At 51.8% G+C, this 14179-nt stretch overlaps 5 protein-coding genes across 5 annotated transcripts, besides 3 other annotated features; 3 read left to right on the forward strand and 2 right to left on the reverse strand.

The window, feature by feature from the left end:
• Positions 1 to 98: 98 nt before the first annotated feature.
• NFIA_014530 (uncharacterized protein) lies at positions 99 to 641 on the forward strand (the record flags this gene model as incomplete). The annotated part of the gene is made up of 1 exon (XM_001264658.1): positions 99 to 641. One exon carries the CDS (start codon positions 99 to 101, stop codon positions 639 to 641), a length of 543 nt encoding a protein of 180 aa, XP_001264659.1.
• Positions 642 to 982: 341 nt separating this feature from the next.
• Positions 983 to 1006: a microsatellite.
• Positions 1007 to 1103: 97 nt separating this feature from the next.
• Positions 1104 to 1130: a microsatellite.
• Positions 1131 to 1154: 24 nt separating this feature from the next.
• On the reverse strand, positions 1155 to 3072 carry clrD (histone-lysine N-methyltransferase Clr4; the record flags this gene model as incomplete). Its single annotated transcript, XM_001264659.1, has 3 exons — positions 1155 to 1606; positions 1654 to 2498; positions 2978 to 3072. 3 exons carry the CDS (start codon positions 3070 to 3072, stop codon positions 1155 to 1157), a joined length of 1392 nt encoding a protein of 463 aa, XP_001264660.1.
• A 1506-nt stretch (positions 3073 to 4578) lies between these two features.
• Positions 4579 to 7926, reverse strand: kin1 (putative serine/threonine protein kinase Kin1; the record flags this gene model as incomplete). Its single annotated transcript, XM_001264660.1, has 3 exons — positions 4579 to 6548; positions 6626 to 7253; positions 7306 to 7926. The coding sequence occupies 3 exons, from the start codon at positions 7924 to 7926 to the stop codon at positions 4579 to 4581; spliced, it is 3219 nt and encodes a 1072-aa protein (XP_001264661.1).
• A 1502-nt stretch (positions 7927 to 9428) lies between these two features.
• NFIA_014560 (putative G-patch domain protein) lies at positions 9429 to 11692 on the forward strand (the record flags this gene model as incomplete). Its single annotated transcript, XM_001264661.1, has 2 exons — positions 9429 to 9634; positions 9697 to 11692. The coding sequence occupies 2 exons, from the start codon at positions 9429 to 9431 to the stop codon at positions 11690 to 11692; spliced, it is 2202 nt and encodes a 733-aa protein (XP_001264662.1).
• Positions 11693 to 12767: 1075 nt separating this feature from the next.
• NFIA_014570 (ubiquitin domain-containing protein) lies at positions 12768 to 14020 on the forward strand (the record flags this gene model as incomplete). The annotated part of the gene is made up of 3 exons (XM_001264662.1): positions 12768 to 12770; positions 13017 to 13814; positions 13886 to 14020. The coding sequence occupies 3 exons, from the start codon at positions 12768 to 12770 to the stop codon at positions 14018 to 14020; spliced, it is 936 nt and encodes a 311-aa protein (XP_001264663.1).
• Positions 12788 to 12816: a microsatellite.
• Positions 14021 to 14179: the final 159 nt, after the last annotated feature.

A 14179-nucleotide genomic window follows, 5' to 3' on the forward strand; every position in this document is an offset into this window, starting at 1 on the left:
CCTCACTTCATCATCGTCATCATCCGACGTACTTCCAACATCTACATACTACCTACACTAAGACATCACCCAAAACGACAAACAAAAAGGACAGCAAAATGCACCCCAGTCTCTCCCTCACCACCTCGTTCCCCTCTTCTTCGCGCAACAACCGCCTCCCCACCTCTACAACAACATCCCCCGCCTCCTCCGCCTCCCCATCGGCCTCCTCCCCATTCAGCTTCCGCCTCTTCCACCCCCACCGCGGCGCCAGCCCCAGCAGCACCGGAAGCATAAGCGCAAACAGAAGCAGGAGTACAAGCCCCCTCCGCCTCTCCGCACTCTTCCTCCGCCGGCGCCCCTCAAAAGTCGACCTGGCGCTCAGCGCAGAACGAACCCGGTGCGACGGCGACGCTATCGAGCGCCAGGGACTGGATCTCATGGAGCCGAGGCCTGTTGATCCCGTCGATTACCGGCTGCCCATGGATGGGAGTATCTTTGCGTCTTCTGCGTTTCCGCAGGGGTTTGAAGCTTCTCGGGGAAGGTCGTCTTTGCAGAGTCAGCTTCACAATCAGCCGTATGATTCTCAGAGGGGACTTGGGTTTGTTCGGCCGCGGTTTGTGATGGGGGGTATTTTTGAGGTTATGGAGGGGAGGGATTAGTTCGCTTCGCTGGTTATGTTGTTTGTCTCGTCACTTTCGTCCCGAGGGTGGAGTTTGGTCTGGTTCGGGTCTGGTCTGCGTCATGGATTGATATGTTGGCGTTTAGCAGGTTGAATGAATGGGTTTAGCGCTGGATTGGGTGGTTGTTTGCTTGTTTGCGATGCTGGTACGCTGGACATATCATGGATCGGGTTGAATTACAATGTTGCTGCTGCTTTGCTTTGTTACCGCCAGGAAGAGATGTACGTATTCTCCGGATATTGTACATGTGGGATATGCCCTGAAAATCCATGTCACATTGAAAAAACAGGTGGCCGCTTGGGTATAATCAAACGTGAGTGAAAAAAAAAAAAAAAAAAAGAAAAGGTAACTCCGTCAACCGCGCCAACTGATCGCCAACAGGGTAAACAAGCCAGTTCAGCCCTTTGCTTAAATGAAATCGCTCAAATGCAGCGGTGCAGCGCCATGTCATGCCATGTCATGCTATGCAGATTTCAGAAGAAACGAAGACAATCATTTGGTGCCCTTGCGCTGATTCGGCCAGAGCTGCCCGCGGCAGTTCTTCTCCCCACAGAGACAGCGCACAGCGTTGGGATCGACCTTTTTGCCCTCCTCCCAGTTGGGGTTGTAATCGAACGTCAGCTCGGTGTTGGGTGGGATATTGTGCAGCGAGAAGAAGGCCAGGTCGTACAGCCGTTCGTCACCGTAGGTCCGGGTGACGGGGAACAACTTGCAGTTGGGGTTGCACGAGTGGTTCATGAAACGCGTGGGGGAGCCAAACTTTTGTCCGTCCACGACGTAGATCTCGTCGTCGTTGTGGAAGAAGTCTAGCTCGAAGAGATAGGAGTGGCCGTGCTGCGAGGTGGCCACCTCCTCGCGCACGTCGGCTTCTTGTTTGGTAATCACTTCGCCGAGATAGCAGTCGATGAATTGGCCCGCGCGGATCCAGTCCGGGGAACGGAGACCTGGCCTCATTAGCACTCTTCCGCATCGATGGCTTTGTACAACTTACCGAAACCGCGATTGCCTGTGTGGAAGATTTCCAGACGGATTGTACGACCATGCTGCACGACTCGATTCCAGCATTTCTGCTCGTCACAGGTACATTTGGAGCTGCATTCAATGATGATATCTGTGCGTTTGAGAAAGTCCGGGGTCAGGACTAAGAGCCGTGCGTTGTCTTGCGCGCGCTGATACGGCACAATGATCTCTTTCGACTCTTCATCCTGCTCGAGGCAACCGCACCGCGCAGGATCACAGATCTTCTTGCAATCACAGCCTGCGATGAAGTCCACCGGGATATGTGAGACACCGTTGCGGAGGATATAGGAATTGACGAACTCGAAGTTTGAAGCAAAGTCCGCCAGCAGGCCCTCCTCCCCCGGCGCAAATGTCACGGGGGGGCCATTGATCTTTGACAACTTCCGCTGCAGAGTCTCGTGCAATTGGCGTTGTACAGGAATTCTATCTGCTAGGATGGGGCCTGGCGTTCCAATGCTAAAGGGAATCTCAGAACGCTTGACCTTTCGTGCGCTAGGATACGCGCCTTTGAGAGCACGCTTTTCATGAGCATCAATCGGATAATACTCAGTCGAAAGTGCAGTCTTCTCTGGCGTTACAGGGGGCGCTTTGACCCAACCGGATTTCTCAATCTCCTTTCTCAGCTGCCTGGACGGCGACGGAATAACGACACCAATTGCCTCCTGTTGAGAACTAGGGCTTGGACTTGGTGTAGACGGATTCTGAATCTTTGGAATGAATACATGATTAGAGTTGGGGGTATTAGCATTAGCAATGGCGTTGTTGGCAGTACTGCTGTTGAAGGTGATGGGGTTGTTGTGGTTGCCAAGACCCAGACTGTTGGTAGTATGGTGTATGTTATTGTTGCTCAAGTGATCGGCTTTAGGCACAGCAAGAGAAGGGCTGAGAGAACTTCTATCAGACTTTCTTTTTAGGGGTATCGACGACGATGGCGTGCGATGTGTCAAATTTGAAAAGAAAGTAGTTTTTGGACTCCGCTGAGGTTGTTTCTGACTTTGTCTTTGTGCCTATACCACTAGGTCAGCTAACCGGTCACGAGACACGCGCCCAATAAATCTGGTGATGGCAGGGAACAAAGAAACCCAACACATCACAACACCCACATTAAGGCTCCTGTCAGCCTAAAGGTTTTCAGGTTTAATAAACACAAAAAAGACAGGCTAGAATTAAGTTTAAAACTCCAAAAGCATGCATAGCATGTTATTTTGAATGCGTAGCTCAGGAGTCAGGAGTCTGCAACCAGACTGAGAGCAGCAACACTTTTCAATATCTTGCTAGGAAGCCGGGCAGCGAACGCGGAACGCGGTTTTGCGGAGGTTGACATGACACTTACAGCGAGTCTCCTCTGATCCTCCGAATCCGAGTCCAGGGTCAAGTCGATGACCGTCATTGGAGGAGGCGAAGGGGGCAGGAAAGCCCTGCCAACTGCTAACTGCCTGCAGTCTGCAATGGACAACGCCAGAAAAGGGAAAAAAGAAATGATGTAGCAGGATAGGGGATCCTTCTAGCTGTATATGCAAGAGGTGGAGGAGGGAGAAACAACATGACGAGGTAATGAGACTCCAGCAAAAGCTGATTAGCGGTGATAGTGTGGCCGTGGGTAAGTGAATAATCTATGCCTGTTGGGGGTTAGTCATTGCTATTTTGGGTTAGTCGTGTCTATCTGGCTAGCTTAGTCATGTATTTCTATCAGATTATGCTAGATAGCTATAGATGCTGAAATGCTGAATTGCTGATTGAGAGTCACATAGGTGGTAAACTCCGGATATAGATGGATCATGGATTTGATCTGAAAGAAGCAAAAAAGTGATTTATGTCTCAGAAACCCCTTCAATATCCTCAATTAGCACAAAATATCCTGTTATGCATCGAGAACTCGCAGATAACAGTGCTGTCAAGTTGCCTGTTGGGTCAAACCCAAAATAAGCTTGCGGGAACCAAATCAAAGCAGCCTTTCTACCCTTTTTACCCCATCAAAACCCAGAGCTGGTGCCTGACCGACCGAAAACACCACATTAAAATAACTACATAAAAATTAGATAGCCATATAGAGCTTATAGCGCTGATTCAGAATAGTCTCTTAAAATTCAAACTAAGCATTGGTGATGGAATAATTGCCTTTGCAAGTTTCCCATAGAAACTTGGTCAAGTTGCTCTTCTTGCTCAGTTTGATATGGATGGATTTCTTGGCATTGATATCCCTGGATCTGTGACTAAGCAGGCTTGCTGTTAAGTTAGTTACCTTAGTTGACAGCTGCGGTGCTGCGAGCCTTACGAGGTGCGGAGGTACCGAGGGTAGCCTATTAGAGCCCCGACGATCCCTGAGTTTTAAGCCTGCCTGCTAAGCGATTGAGGCCCCGGTAAGGCCTAGATCGACTACAACACCGCCCGTTAACCATACGCACGTTCACATATATAAAGCGCGCTTGATCCAGAGTGTTCCCTGCACTCGAAATTTTCTTAGAGTTCTTGTACCTCTCTATTTTCTCTGAGGAGAAACACATTTGAAGGTGAAATTACATTATTGACGATAATATGTGAGCTAACTGGGATTGAACAGAGGAAATACATGGCATAAAAAGTTGATGTACACAATCATGGTCAATAGGCACATGAAAAAGGGGAAGCTAATTCCAGTAATCGATGATGCATCCTGTTCAGCTCTATTGTACATCATGGCAACAAGAAGAATTTGCAGACTGAGCCAGCTCAATGTAAAAGCAGGCCTAGGCGTAATCGAAGAATAAACAAGTGATAAGGGTGTAAAAGCAATGAAAGAAGTGGAAGAAGAAGAGGGAAAATTACAATGCTCGCATAAATGCTTCATGTTCCACGCTGAATGAACCCAGTCATAATCAGGCTTCTGCTCTGGCGCTGCAGAACGTAACCAAGGCAATCAGAGTCTCAAAGCATCCAAAATCTTCTTCGCCATCTCTCGGTACTGCCACATACCTCCCGAGACCTTCTTGAACTGAATACCATGCAATGAAAACAGCGGCACCTTGACAATCAGGATCTCGAACCGCAGAACCAGATTCTCTCCCGTGTCACTCTGGACTCTCGTCGTGGTTTCGCCCATGACACGCTCTCCCGCGGGTGCATTGCTGTCACGAGGAGCCACATATTCGTCCGATCCCTCGGAATTGCTGACAAAGCTCCGATCAGGCGCCCGAGTTCGACGTTGAGATCGAGGCGTATGCATTGATCGGGGGTCTTCCTTGCTGTCATCATGGTTCAGCAACCCTCCAAAGCTGATACGGCGCCTGTGGTTAGACACTTGGCCAGATCGATCAGGGCTCGGAGGGCCGACATCCACTACTTTATCAAGTTCAATACTGGGGGCGTGACGACAACTGAAGCCTCCCTTGATCTCGACATAGTCCACAGAAAGTTGCTTCAGAACGCGAATGATGTCTGCCCGAATCACAGGCAGCGGCTTGCTACTGGTTGTCGAGACACTGAAGAGACCCTTGAGATATACCGGCTTAGAGAGATCTTCTCCCTCGTTCGCGCTCTCTAGAGCATTCCCTGCACCGGAGATGTCTGCGTCTGTCTCCTCGGGCACATTAGCTTCTCTTGCCGCGTCTCGCCTCGCTCGGCGGGCTTGAATGCTTTCGCGACGAGCATGGCCAAGTGACATGGTCCGTGTGGCATGCGTGCGACCGGGCTGTTTCACCTCTTTCGCAGAGGTCTCCACCTTCTGCCCACCCAGACTCGAGTAGTCAGAGCCACTGGTCTGAGGCGGTTGGCGGTCGGGAGCAGTATCCGACCCATCAGGGTCATTCCTCCGCGCAGCTCTCCGAGGACGATAGTCAGCCGAATTGACACTCGTAGATCTCTCCAAGTACTTGTTGGACCGCGAGGCCGGCTCGGCCGATCCTGGAGCCTTGAGGAAATCTTGTTGTTGCGGCTGGCTGCCGCCACCGGGAATATCGGACGGTGATGGGTCGGTGCGTCTGCTTCTCCGCATGCTGAACCCTCTCGAAAGTGGGGAAGCCGAATCGGCGGGAGGCTGGACGCTTAGCGATGGCGCTTGAGGACTGGTGATGCGCTCGCGCTCAGGATCTCGGCTGCGATCCTTGACCCTGCGCGTGCTGAATCGTCTGAGGATGCCCGCTGCCGTGCTCTCCTTCTTCACGGGAGTCTCAGGCGGAATAGCAGGAATAGGGGTTGCCTGCCCTGCTTGCGGTGCAAGATGAAGGTTCTTGATGCCATCATTAAGATCATCATCGCCGTGAGTCCTCGCGCGAGGGCGAGATCTTCTCCCCGTATCTTTTTCGCCAGGTAGTTGATACTGATTGGTGTGCGCCGCCTCGGGAGCTGGTAAGTCTGGCATCCTGAGCACGTTTTCACCAGCAGAATGCGGGATGCCGAGAGCGCCGGGGTTGCTTTCGACCCTCTCTCGATCAAGCTTTTCCTTAACTAGGTAGTACACCGAGAGCAGGGGACTGTATGCATTCAGAGGGTCGTTCCCTAGCTGAACAGCCTCGACCGAAGGAGCCGAGAGTGTGTCTCTACTGGCGGAATTCCGCCGTTTGTAGAAATCAAACATGCCACGCTTCTTCTCGCTATGAACTTGAAGAGGTTGCTCGCGAACGCTCGTTCTCACGGCGTGTTGGTAATCTTCGGACTCTATGATCTTGGTGAGTTGCGCTGTGATATATTCTGGCGGCCCGAAATCGAAGCCCGTCATCTTCTCAACAACCTCGGGATCTAGAGGAAGTTGTATAGGTTCACGAGCTGGGAGATAATTCTCGGGCGGCCCACTGAACCCCTTGTTCATCCACGGATGGTTCATGATCTCCGCAAGACTTGCACGCTGCTTGGGGTCCGTAACCAGCATACGCGAGATGATATGGCGGCATTCTAGCAGTTGCGGTCAGACACTCATTTTCTAATACAGAACGGGCCCATCCAAAAGCAGAGAGGTAAGATTTACTAACCTGCACTGAGTCCTTGCGGATATTCTACGTGACCCTTCTTGATCTTTGCGTGAAGTTGCGGCATGCTTTGGTCGTCAAATGGAACTTTCCCGCAGACCAGGACGTAAAGGACGATGCCGAAACTCCACACATCCACCTCTGGCCCCGTATATTGTCTCGCCTGCAGCAATTCCGGTGCGGCAAAGTAAAGACTTCCACAGAATGTTTTGAGAAGGCTTCTAGGGGAGAAAAGATTGCTCAGACCAAAGTCGATGATCTTGATATCGCCGGTTTTGCTGATCAGAATATTTTCAATCTTGAGGTCTCGATGCACGATACTGTTGCGATGACAGTAATCTAACGCACTCGCGATCTGTCGCGCAAATTTCCGCGCTTGCTTCTCTTTTAATTTACCGTGTGAGATGATGTAGTCGAGCATCTGACCCCCGTTGACGTATTCAAAGAGCATATACCAATGATACGTGGTTCGCACCACATCGCGCATGCCACAGATGTATGGGTGATTCACAAGACTCACGATCGCAGCCTCACGGGCGGTTCGGATCTCCTTCGAGCGGTCTGCTCTCTCGGTGTCGCGCGAGCTGCGGTGTTCATCGGCCGATTGTCTCGGTACTATTTTTACAGCGACCTGCGATTGCCATTAGTGTTAATGTCAGATCTGTTGCTTCCGTTCGAAATACCTGTTCGCCCGTTTCCATGTTCTTCGCGAGCTTCACTTTGCCCATACTTCCCGCGCCGATGGTCTTTCCAAGAGCCCACTGGCCGGACGGAGTGGTAATCGTTGTGCGACGCTTGGGCTGCACAGATGAACTAGGATGTAAATGAGAACCAGAAGCCGCCTGCGCGGGAGCGGGCGCGGGCTCCGCCACGACGGGGCCTGCTGAAGCCATATCTATACTGTCCCGCTGGTGGCTTTGCACCGATAAATTTCTCCGGTGTTTGTTGGGCGATGAATCGGTACGGTGAGCAGAAGTCGGACGCTCCCTAGAGCGCTCCTTGGAGTGGTCTCGGCGGGAAGAGCTGGAATGGGTGCCCCGTGAACCCTCGAAATCCCGACGGGCTATGTTATCAAAAGCAGCCTGGTTCGACGGAGGACGCCGGTCATGGGACTGGGATTTGGAGTAACTGTGATTACTGTGGTGGGATTGGTAGGAGTGTGAAGAGGTGGACGGTCTGACTGCGACACTTCGAGTTCGATGTGGTAAATCAGAAGCAGGAGGGCGATGGGCGTGAGGCCGAGAGGACGTGGAATGGCTGCGGAGGACCGTTGGCGACGCTGACGAAGGAATACTGGTAGACATCACGATAGATATCTCAAAAATTAAGCCTCAACCAACAAGACTTGCTTTGACAAGTCCAGCAATGTCAAGGATGAAAATTCAAGAAGATCGTGGGAAGGGAAAAGGAAGAGAGAGGAGGCCCAAGTGGACGGCCTCAGTACTTCAATCTGGACCGGTCGGGGAGCGGGGGGGGAAGTTTGGCGTTTGCTGACGAGCGCTCAAGGAAGCGGCAGCCAGCGTCGAGACATCCAGCAGACAAGTCGAAATGACCCCATGTACGACCCTTGATGTAGAGGTTGAAACAGTAAAATGAGTGAAGGCTGAGAATGGACGGACAAGGACAGAAAATCGCAAGAAGGTGAGGGAGAAAACGATGGGGGAACGAAGCTTGAGAGAATGAATGGTGATGGATGCGGCTGCGGAGAAGAAACAGACCAAACACTAATAAAAATAACAGCAGTTGGTTAAGGCCCCAGGGGGCCCGCAACCAGATGAGGGAATTAGTTTGTCACGTCTTTACCACAACTGGGTTGTTGTTATTATTATTACGATCATTTGATTATTTAATTCTTCGCAACTCTAATGTCATTAATCTGCTCTCTCTGAATATCTGGTGCTTCTCTCAGTTATTTTTTCAATCATCCCTGGCCGGTGGCATGGAACTATCACCATCATCCATGTCATAGCTGGGTCTACCTACAGCATGCAGGGGCAAATGACCGAGACTCACTGGGCAGACTTGTTTCAGAGTCCACTTTTCCCCTCTAGATGGACACTGGAGTGGCATGCAGCTTGGCAATCGCAATGACCTCGATCTTCTCGGTGTGCGAAGAAATCTGACCGTCACTGGGATTGCTTGCCAGCCTTCAAGAACTAGCAGAGGCCGCAGCCATCGCTCCTCCATCAATCCTCTTCAAGTAAAACCCACTGTCTATCACACGTGCAATTGGCGCACTCATATCCGGGGGTCGAATCAGAACCGTTCTCCGGCCGGGAGGCTGGTGCTTTGGGCACTGATGGGCAGGACCGTCCGACAGGATATCTAACAGTAGGTCATCATGCATTTGGAATGAGCCTGTTTCTCTTGCATTCCCAGTTTACTACTCTTAAGCTTTCGAGGTCTACACAAGTAGAAAATTGTTTGCTATTGGTACTCCGTACTCCGTAGATTCGCGTGATTTAAGACTAGACCTCGGTGCCAAGCCACAGCAGGTGACGCGGTGGCGGTGCGTATGGGTGGGCAAACGTCCCATGGTTTCAACAATGAGGATGAACTTCCATGAAGCTCATCACCCAAGGCCGACCTTCCCTCCTCATCCCCACAACTGTGTCTTGTTTCCTGGAACTTATAGTCCTTTTGGCACTAGATCAACTGTCCCAACATCCTGGTAGGTAGTACAGTTCCAGTTTATGAGAATTTACTAGATAGAGGAACTGACCACATCGTCAAGACCGAGCGATAATGACAACAAGCTTTACCTAAGAAGCCGCCGCAATCCACACTGCTTTCCGAAACCCCACAGATGTCGAGCAAACGATCTCGAGCAGCCTTCGAGGCTGATCTACAAGCACATCATTCCCCATACGCCTTTTACGGAACGCCTCTGCCCCCTCTAGATGCCGGGACTCGGGACGATGGGTCATATGTACCGATCTGGAAGCAGGAAGTTACAGATGACCGGGGAAGGAAACGCTTACATGGCGCCTTCACCGGTGGTTTCAGCGCCGGGTGAGCCCACGATTCCTGGATAGCTTTGAACAGCACGACTAAATATGGCCCGACTTCTCCAGATACTTCAACACCGTCGGTTCCAAGGAGGGGTGGACCCCTGCGACGTTTGTGTCCTCGCGCCAGAACAGGGCGAAGGATTCTCAGCAGAAATTCCAGCAACGGCCGGAGGACTTCATGGACGAGGAAGACATTCGAGAAGCTGAAGAGGCGAAAAGACTGCAGACCAGTGATGACTTTGCTGGGTTTGGATCTGCGGCGACCGACGCGACCCGCCGTGGAGGGCTGATGGACCTTCTCAAGGCCGGCGGTGAAACCATGGGGGTCAAGCTACTGAAGAAGATGGGTTGGCGAGAGGGTCAAGGGATCGGCCCCAAAGTACGGCGAAAAGCCAATCTTGGCGACGGCGCTGGCCCAGGCGGAAACGAAGCCGATAAGACCTACCTCTTCGCACCGGAGGATTCGCCCATGATTGCATTTGTCCATAAGACGGATCACAAGGGCCTTGGGTTTGAGGGTGAAAGTCGGTTGGATTCTCACAAAGCGGGTGCTGACGAGTCTGATGAAGACGATTTCTTTGGGCGACGGTTGACGTCCGGGAGCCAACAAAAACCATCGAAGACAAAAGAGCAACCTAGGCGCGGCGCATTTGGCGTCGGGGTGTTGAACGATACAGGGTCAGATGACGAAGATCCGTATTCTATTGGCCCACAAATCTCGTACAACCGGGTCATCGGCGGTGACAAGAAAAAGAAGAAGAAAAAGTCCACGGATGGGTCTAAGCCGGCACTTGTTGCATCTAATCCTCTGGTGAACACCAAGCCCGTCTTCATATCAAAGAAGACGCTCACTGCAAAATCATCGGCGGGATTTCGAAAATGTCATGACGGCCGGCTCCCGTTGGACGGCTTTCTCCTAGCCGATGGTATTTCCGGCCTCTCAATATCTACACAAGAGAAGAGATACGCGCCCCCAGAAATCCCAAAGGACTGGAAACCAAGCAAAACACCGTCAGCGGCAAGGGATGTCTCGAACTATGTCTCTACGGCAGAGGCGGCCAAGGCTTCTTCGCTCGACCCTACGTCTCGAGCTGCGCTGCTGGGGGAGGCCCAGCTGCCCGGAAAGTCGATTTTTGACTGGATGACCCCTGAGGCTCGCGAAAGGATCATGAAACTTACTGGGAAATCAGACCTACCACCAGCCTTGGGAGAGAAAGCACCGAAGGGATTCGAATTATCGGAATCGCAAAGACGCAAGGATCTGTGGGACCTTGTCCCCAAACTAGACAAACAGGTCGCTGTTCAGGCTCTTACTCGCGCAGTCAGCGGCTGGATGCCCTATTCGGAAGACCAAGGCAAACGGACTCGATACCGCACATTCCTTGAGATACGGGCAGGCCTCCGCGATACACTCCCAGACCGAGTACCAGGCTCGACAACGGATGAATGGGCTGCGGAACTCCACGAGTTTGCTCGAGCTGCGGAGGTGTTCAAGCCGGTCTCTGGGGTAATGGCTTCGCGCTTCACTTCAGCATCTACGGGGCCCAAGGAATCGTCTGATCAACCGGAATCATCTACGTCGACAGAACCATTACTCCGCAAACCCGCGGAGAAGCCTGAGGACCCAGCCGTGGCCGCGGCCAAGATCGGTATGTTTGGCCCGATGACTCGGAGCACCCACAGCTTCTATCCCGCGCGGCTGCTTTGCAAACGGCTGAATGTCAAGCCACCGGATCATGTGCAGATGGACCCGGGAGAGCAGCCAGGGGGTCCCGAGGCTGGTATTGGCAATCGATTCCAGTCTGCTGGATACCAGACAGCATCCGGACCTAAAGAGCTCGTATCGAAGGATGTGATGAACCAGCTCATGCTCGAAACTAGCGGTAGAGCACTGACAGCACGATCCGACACTGCCACGCCTGAACGGGCGATAGCGCCGGAAGTCGGGAAGGAGGTGGTGATTGAACCCGAACGCAACGAAGCACTTGAGGCTGAGAGGCCCGGCGAGGCGGTCTTCAAGGCGATCTTTGGTAGCGACGATGAGGATGAGGAAGAGTGATTCATATCGGTCACTCATTTTTACCAGAAGTGAGACTTTAATATGGTAACCAAGATGTTTATAAGCACAGCTTGAACGCCTTTACGCAAAGCTTGAGATACCTAGTAGACGACAGTGGAAATGCAACAAAAATGAGTCTCGAACAAATCTTAGGCTACTCATCCTTGATCCTCTGCATGTAACACAGTAGCTAAGTGCACGATGATCAGACGAGCGGTTACACCGCAGAATGTTACAACACGGCTTGGATGATTGCGATTATTTTGCTCTATCATGATAGATTGAACCTGGGCAGATTGAGGGTGGTAATCTACGCCATCTTTTGTGTGTCCTGGTTAATATCAAGTAGGCAAGGATTCGGGAATGCTGCAATGACAGTGCTATTAATAGAACAGGACGATGTCAGATAACCAACAGTTGATTTATTCCACGGTTCTGTTACTGCCAGACGGTGCACCGTAAATGCTCTGAATGAATTGCCGGATGTAGATAGGTGGTTTGCAGACAAGCTTTTGATGACCACATCTCCGTACCAGTAGACAATAAGAACAGCCAGCTGCCAACTGACTCCTCCTCGCCTACATTTTCCTCCTTCTCATGCCAATGCACGACTGACGGGGATCAGTTCCATCATCATCTCTGCTTTGTCCCCCTCTTTAGCTTCAACCCATCCTAGTGAATAATACATCTTGTTCGCGTGCTTTGATTCTCTAATTTCTTGAACCAGAGCTACTCCGTATTTGTTGGTAACCCGCCGAGTCGTCATCGCCACTACGAACTCAACAGCGAGTCTTACGTTGCCCGCCCCGTTCTCCGATCGACTTACGAGCCATAACCATCGATCTATCTGACAATGAACCTGGTTGCCCAACCAATACGGAATATCAACATCATTAGCTGCTGATTCTCATTCTTATTGGTGTCATATTTTCCCGCATTCTTTTCCCCTCCTCTTCTTCCTCTTATCTATTGCCTGGGAGGTATCTCCGTCCTGCTTCTTTCCTTCTCTACAGAGAGGATCTATCTACTATTTACTTTGTCTGTCTGATGGAGTCGTACCGTCTACCGCTTCAGTATGGTGAGTAAACATGGAGCTTCTTTTCTTTTCTTTCTTTTCTTTTTTTCCACCTTAGCTTTGTCTCTGTTGCTGTTTGTCACTTTTCTATCGCAGTTTTGTTCTTGGGGATCTGTAGACGTCAAAGTACCTGCCGCTTGTAATTCATTGCACTTCTCTTTTCTCAGTAGCTCTCAATTTCGTCGCTCTCGATTACCCTTGTCCTCGCGATATTGCTAGAAGCACGCCGTCTGATTTCACCATCTCCAGGGTTCTTGCTTGTCCTTCCTGTCGCGTGACAACGGCGATCCCTCCCATGCGACCCAAGTAACGGAGGAGCGCCGCGCTGATACCTCCTCAAATGCTCTCCGCTCGACCACGAATGCGATCATCTCCAGCTGTCCCTCAACTTCCCTGACCAGAGCGACATCCCGCGCGGGTCGGCATGCCGACCGTCGCACCCCAGCGACGACAACCACTCAGTTAGCGCTGAGCGAGCATTTCAACGCCCCGATCCGCCCCCATGTCTGGTACAGCAAGCGGCGCACCTGGTCTCGCGCGCAGCTAGATCAGGAGCGCAAGGAGTTCTTCGAGACCCGCGTCACCGGTCGGGCAGAGGTTTGGGCTGCCTTGGCCGCGGCGATCTCGTTCATGCATGTGAACGACCTGGCCACGGCGCAGAGTATCATCGATGCGGCGGGTGTCACTGTGCCCACGGGAGATCTTTGCCAGGGCTGCTATGATGAGCAGGGGGCACTTTACCGTCTGCCTCGGTGTATCGTGAGCGATCCAGAGAACATGGTGCAGGAGGACTCGGCCAGTCGCTGTGATGATGGGTACGACGACTTTGACACAGATGATTCCAAGCTGTCGTTGGACGAGGCATCAGGTGACGAGCTGATTGCCCGTGACTCTGAAGACCGCAGGGATGAGAAGGGCAAGATAAGCGAGCGCGACTTGATCCGGGTCACAGCGCGCTTGAGCGACAGCGGATCGGATGTTGTCGTTTCGGTCGGCAAGAACCAGACCGTGGGCTTGATTGCCCGCAGGGTGCAGCAAGAGGCCGGGGTATGTCTTGTCTTGTTTTTAGTGTCCAGTCTTCACCGAGCAAGCAGAATCCTAACGTCGTCTTTGAGCAGATCCCTGCAAGCCAGCGGGTAAGAATCGTCTACCTGGGTAGGATGCTCCGCGAAAATACGCCTCTTGTGAACCAGGGTTGGAAAGCAGGCAATATAATCAATGCCTTGGTCGTCGCCAGGCCTTCAGCCTCGTGAAAACCGTCCATCCATACCACATAAACAGCCCTATGTGGCCCTTCAACGACCTCTTGTTTATACTCGACCCTTGGAGTCGGGCTACTTTTTTTTATTATGACTTGACATCTCACCTTTATGCTGTTACGATATTTGCAATCTCGTGTGGCGTCCAGTGTT

Source organism: Aspergillus fischeri, genomic scaffold (genome assembly GCF_000149645.3).
Source record: "Aspergillus fischeri NRRL 181 1099437636249 genomic scaffold, whole genome shotgun sequence".
Lineage (NCBI taxonomy): Eukaryota > Fungi > Ascomycota > Eurotiomycetes > Eurotiales > Aspergillaceae > Aspergillus > Aspergillus fischeri.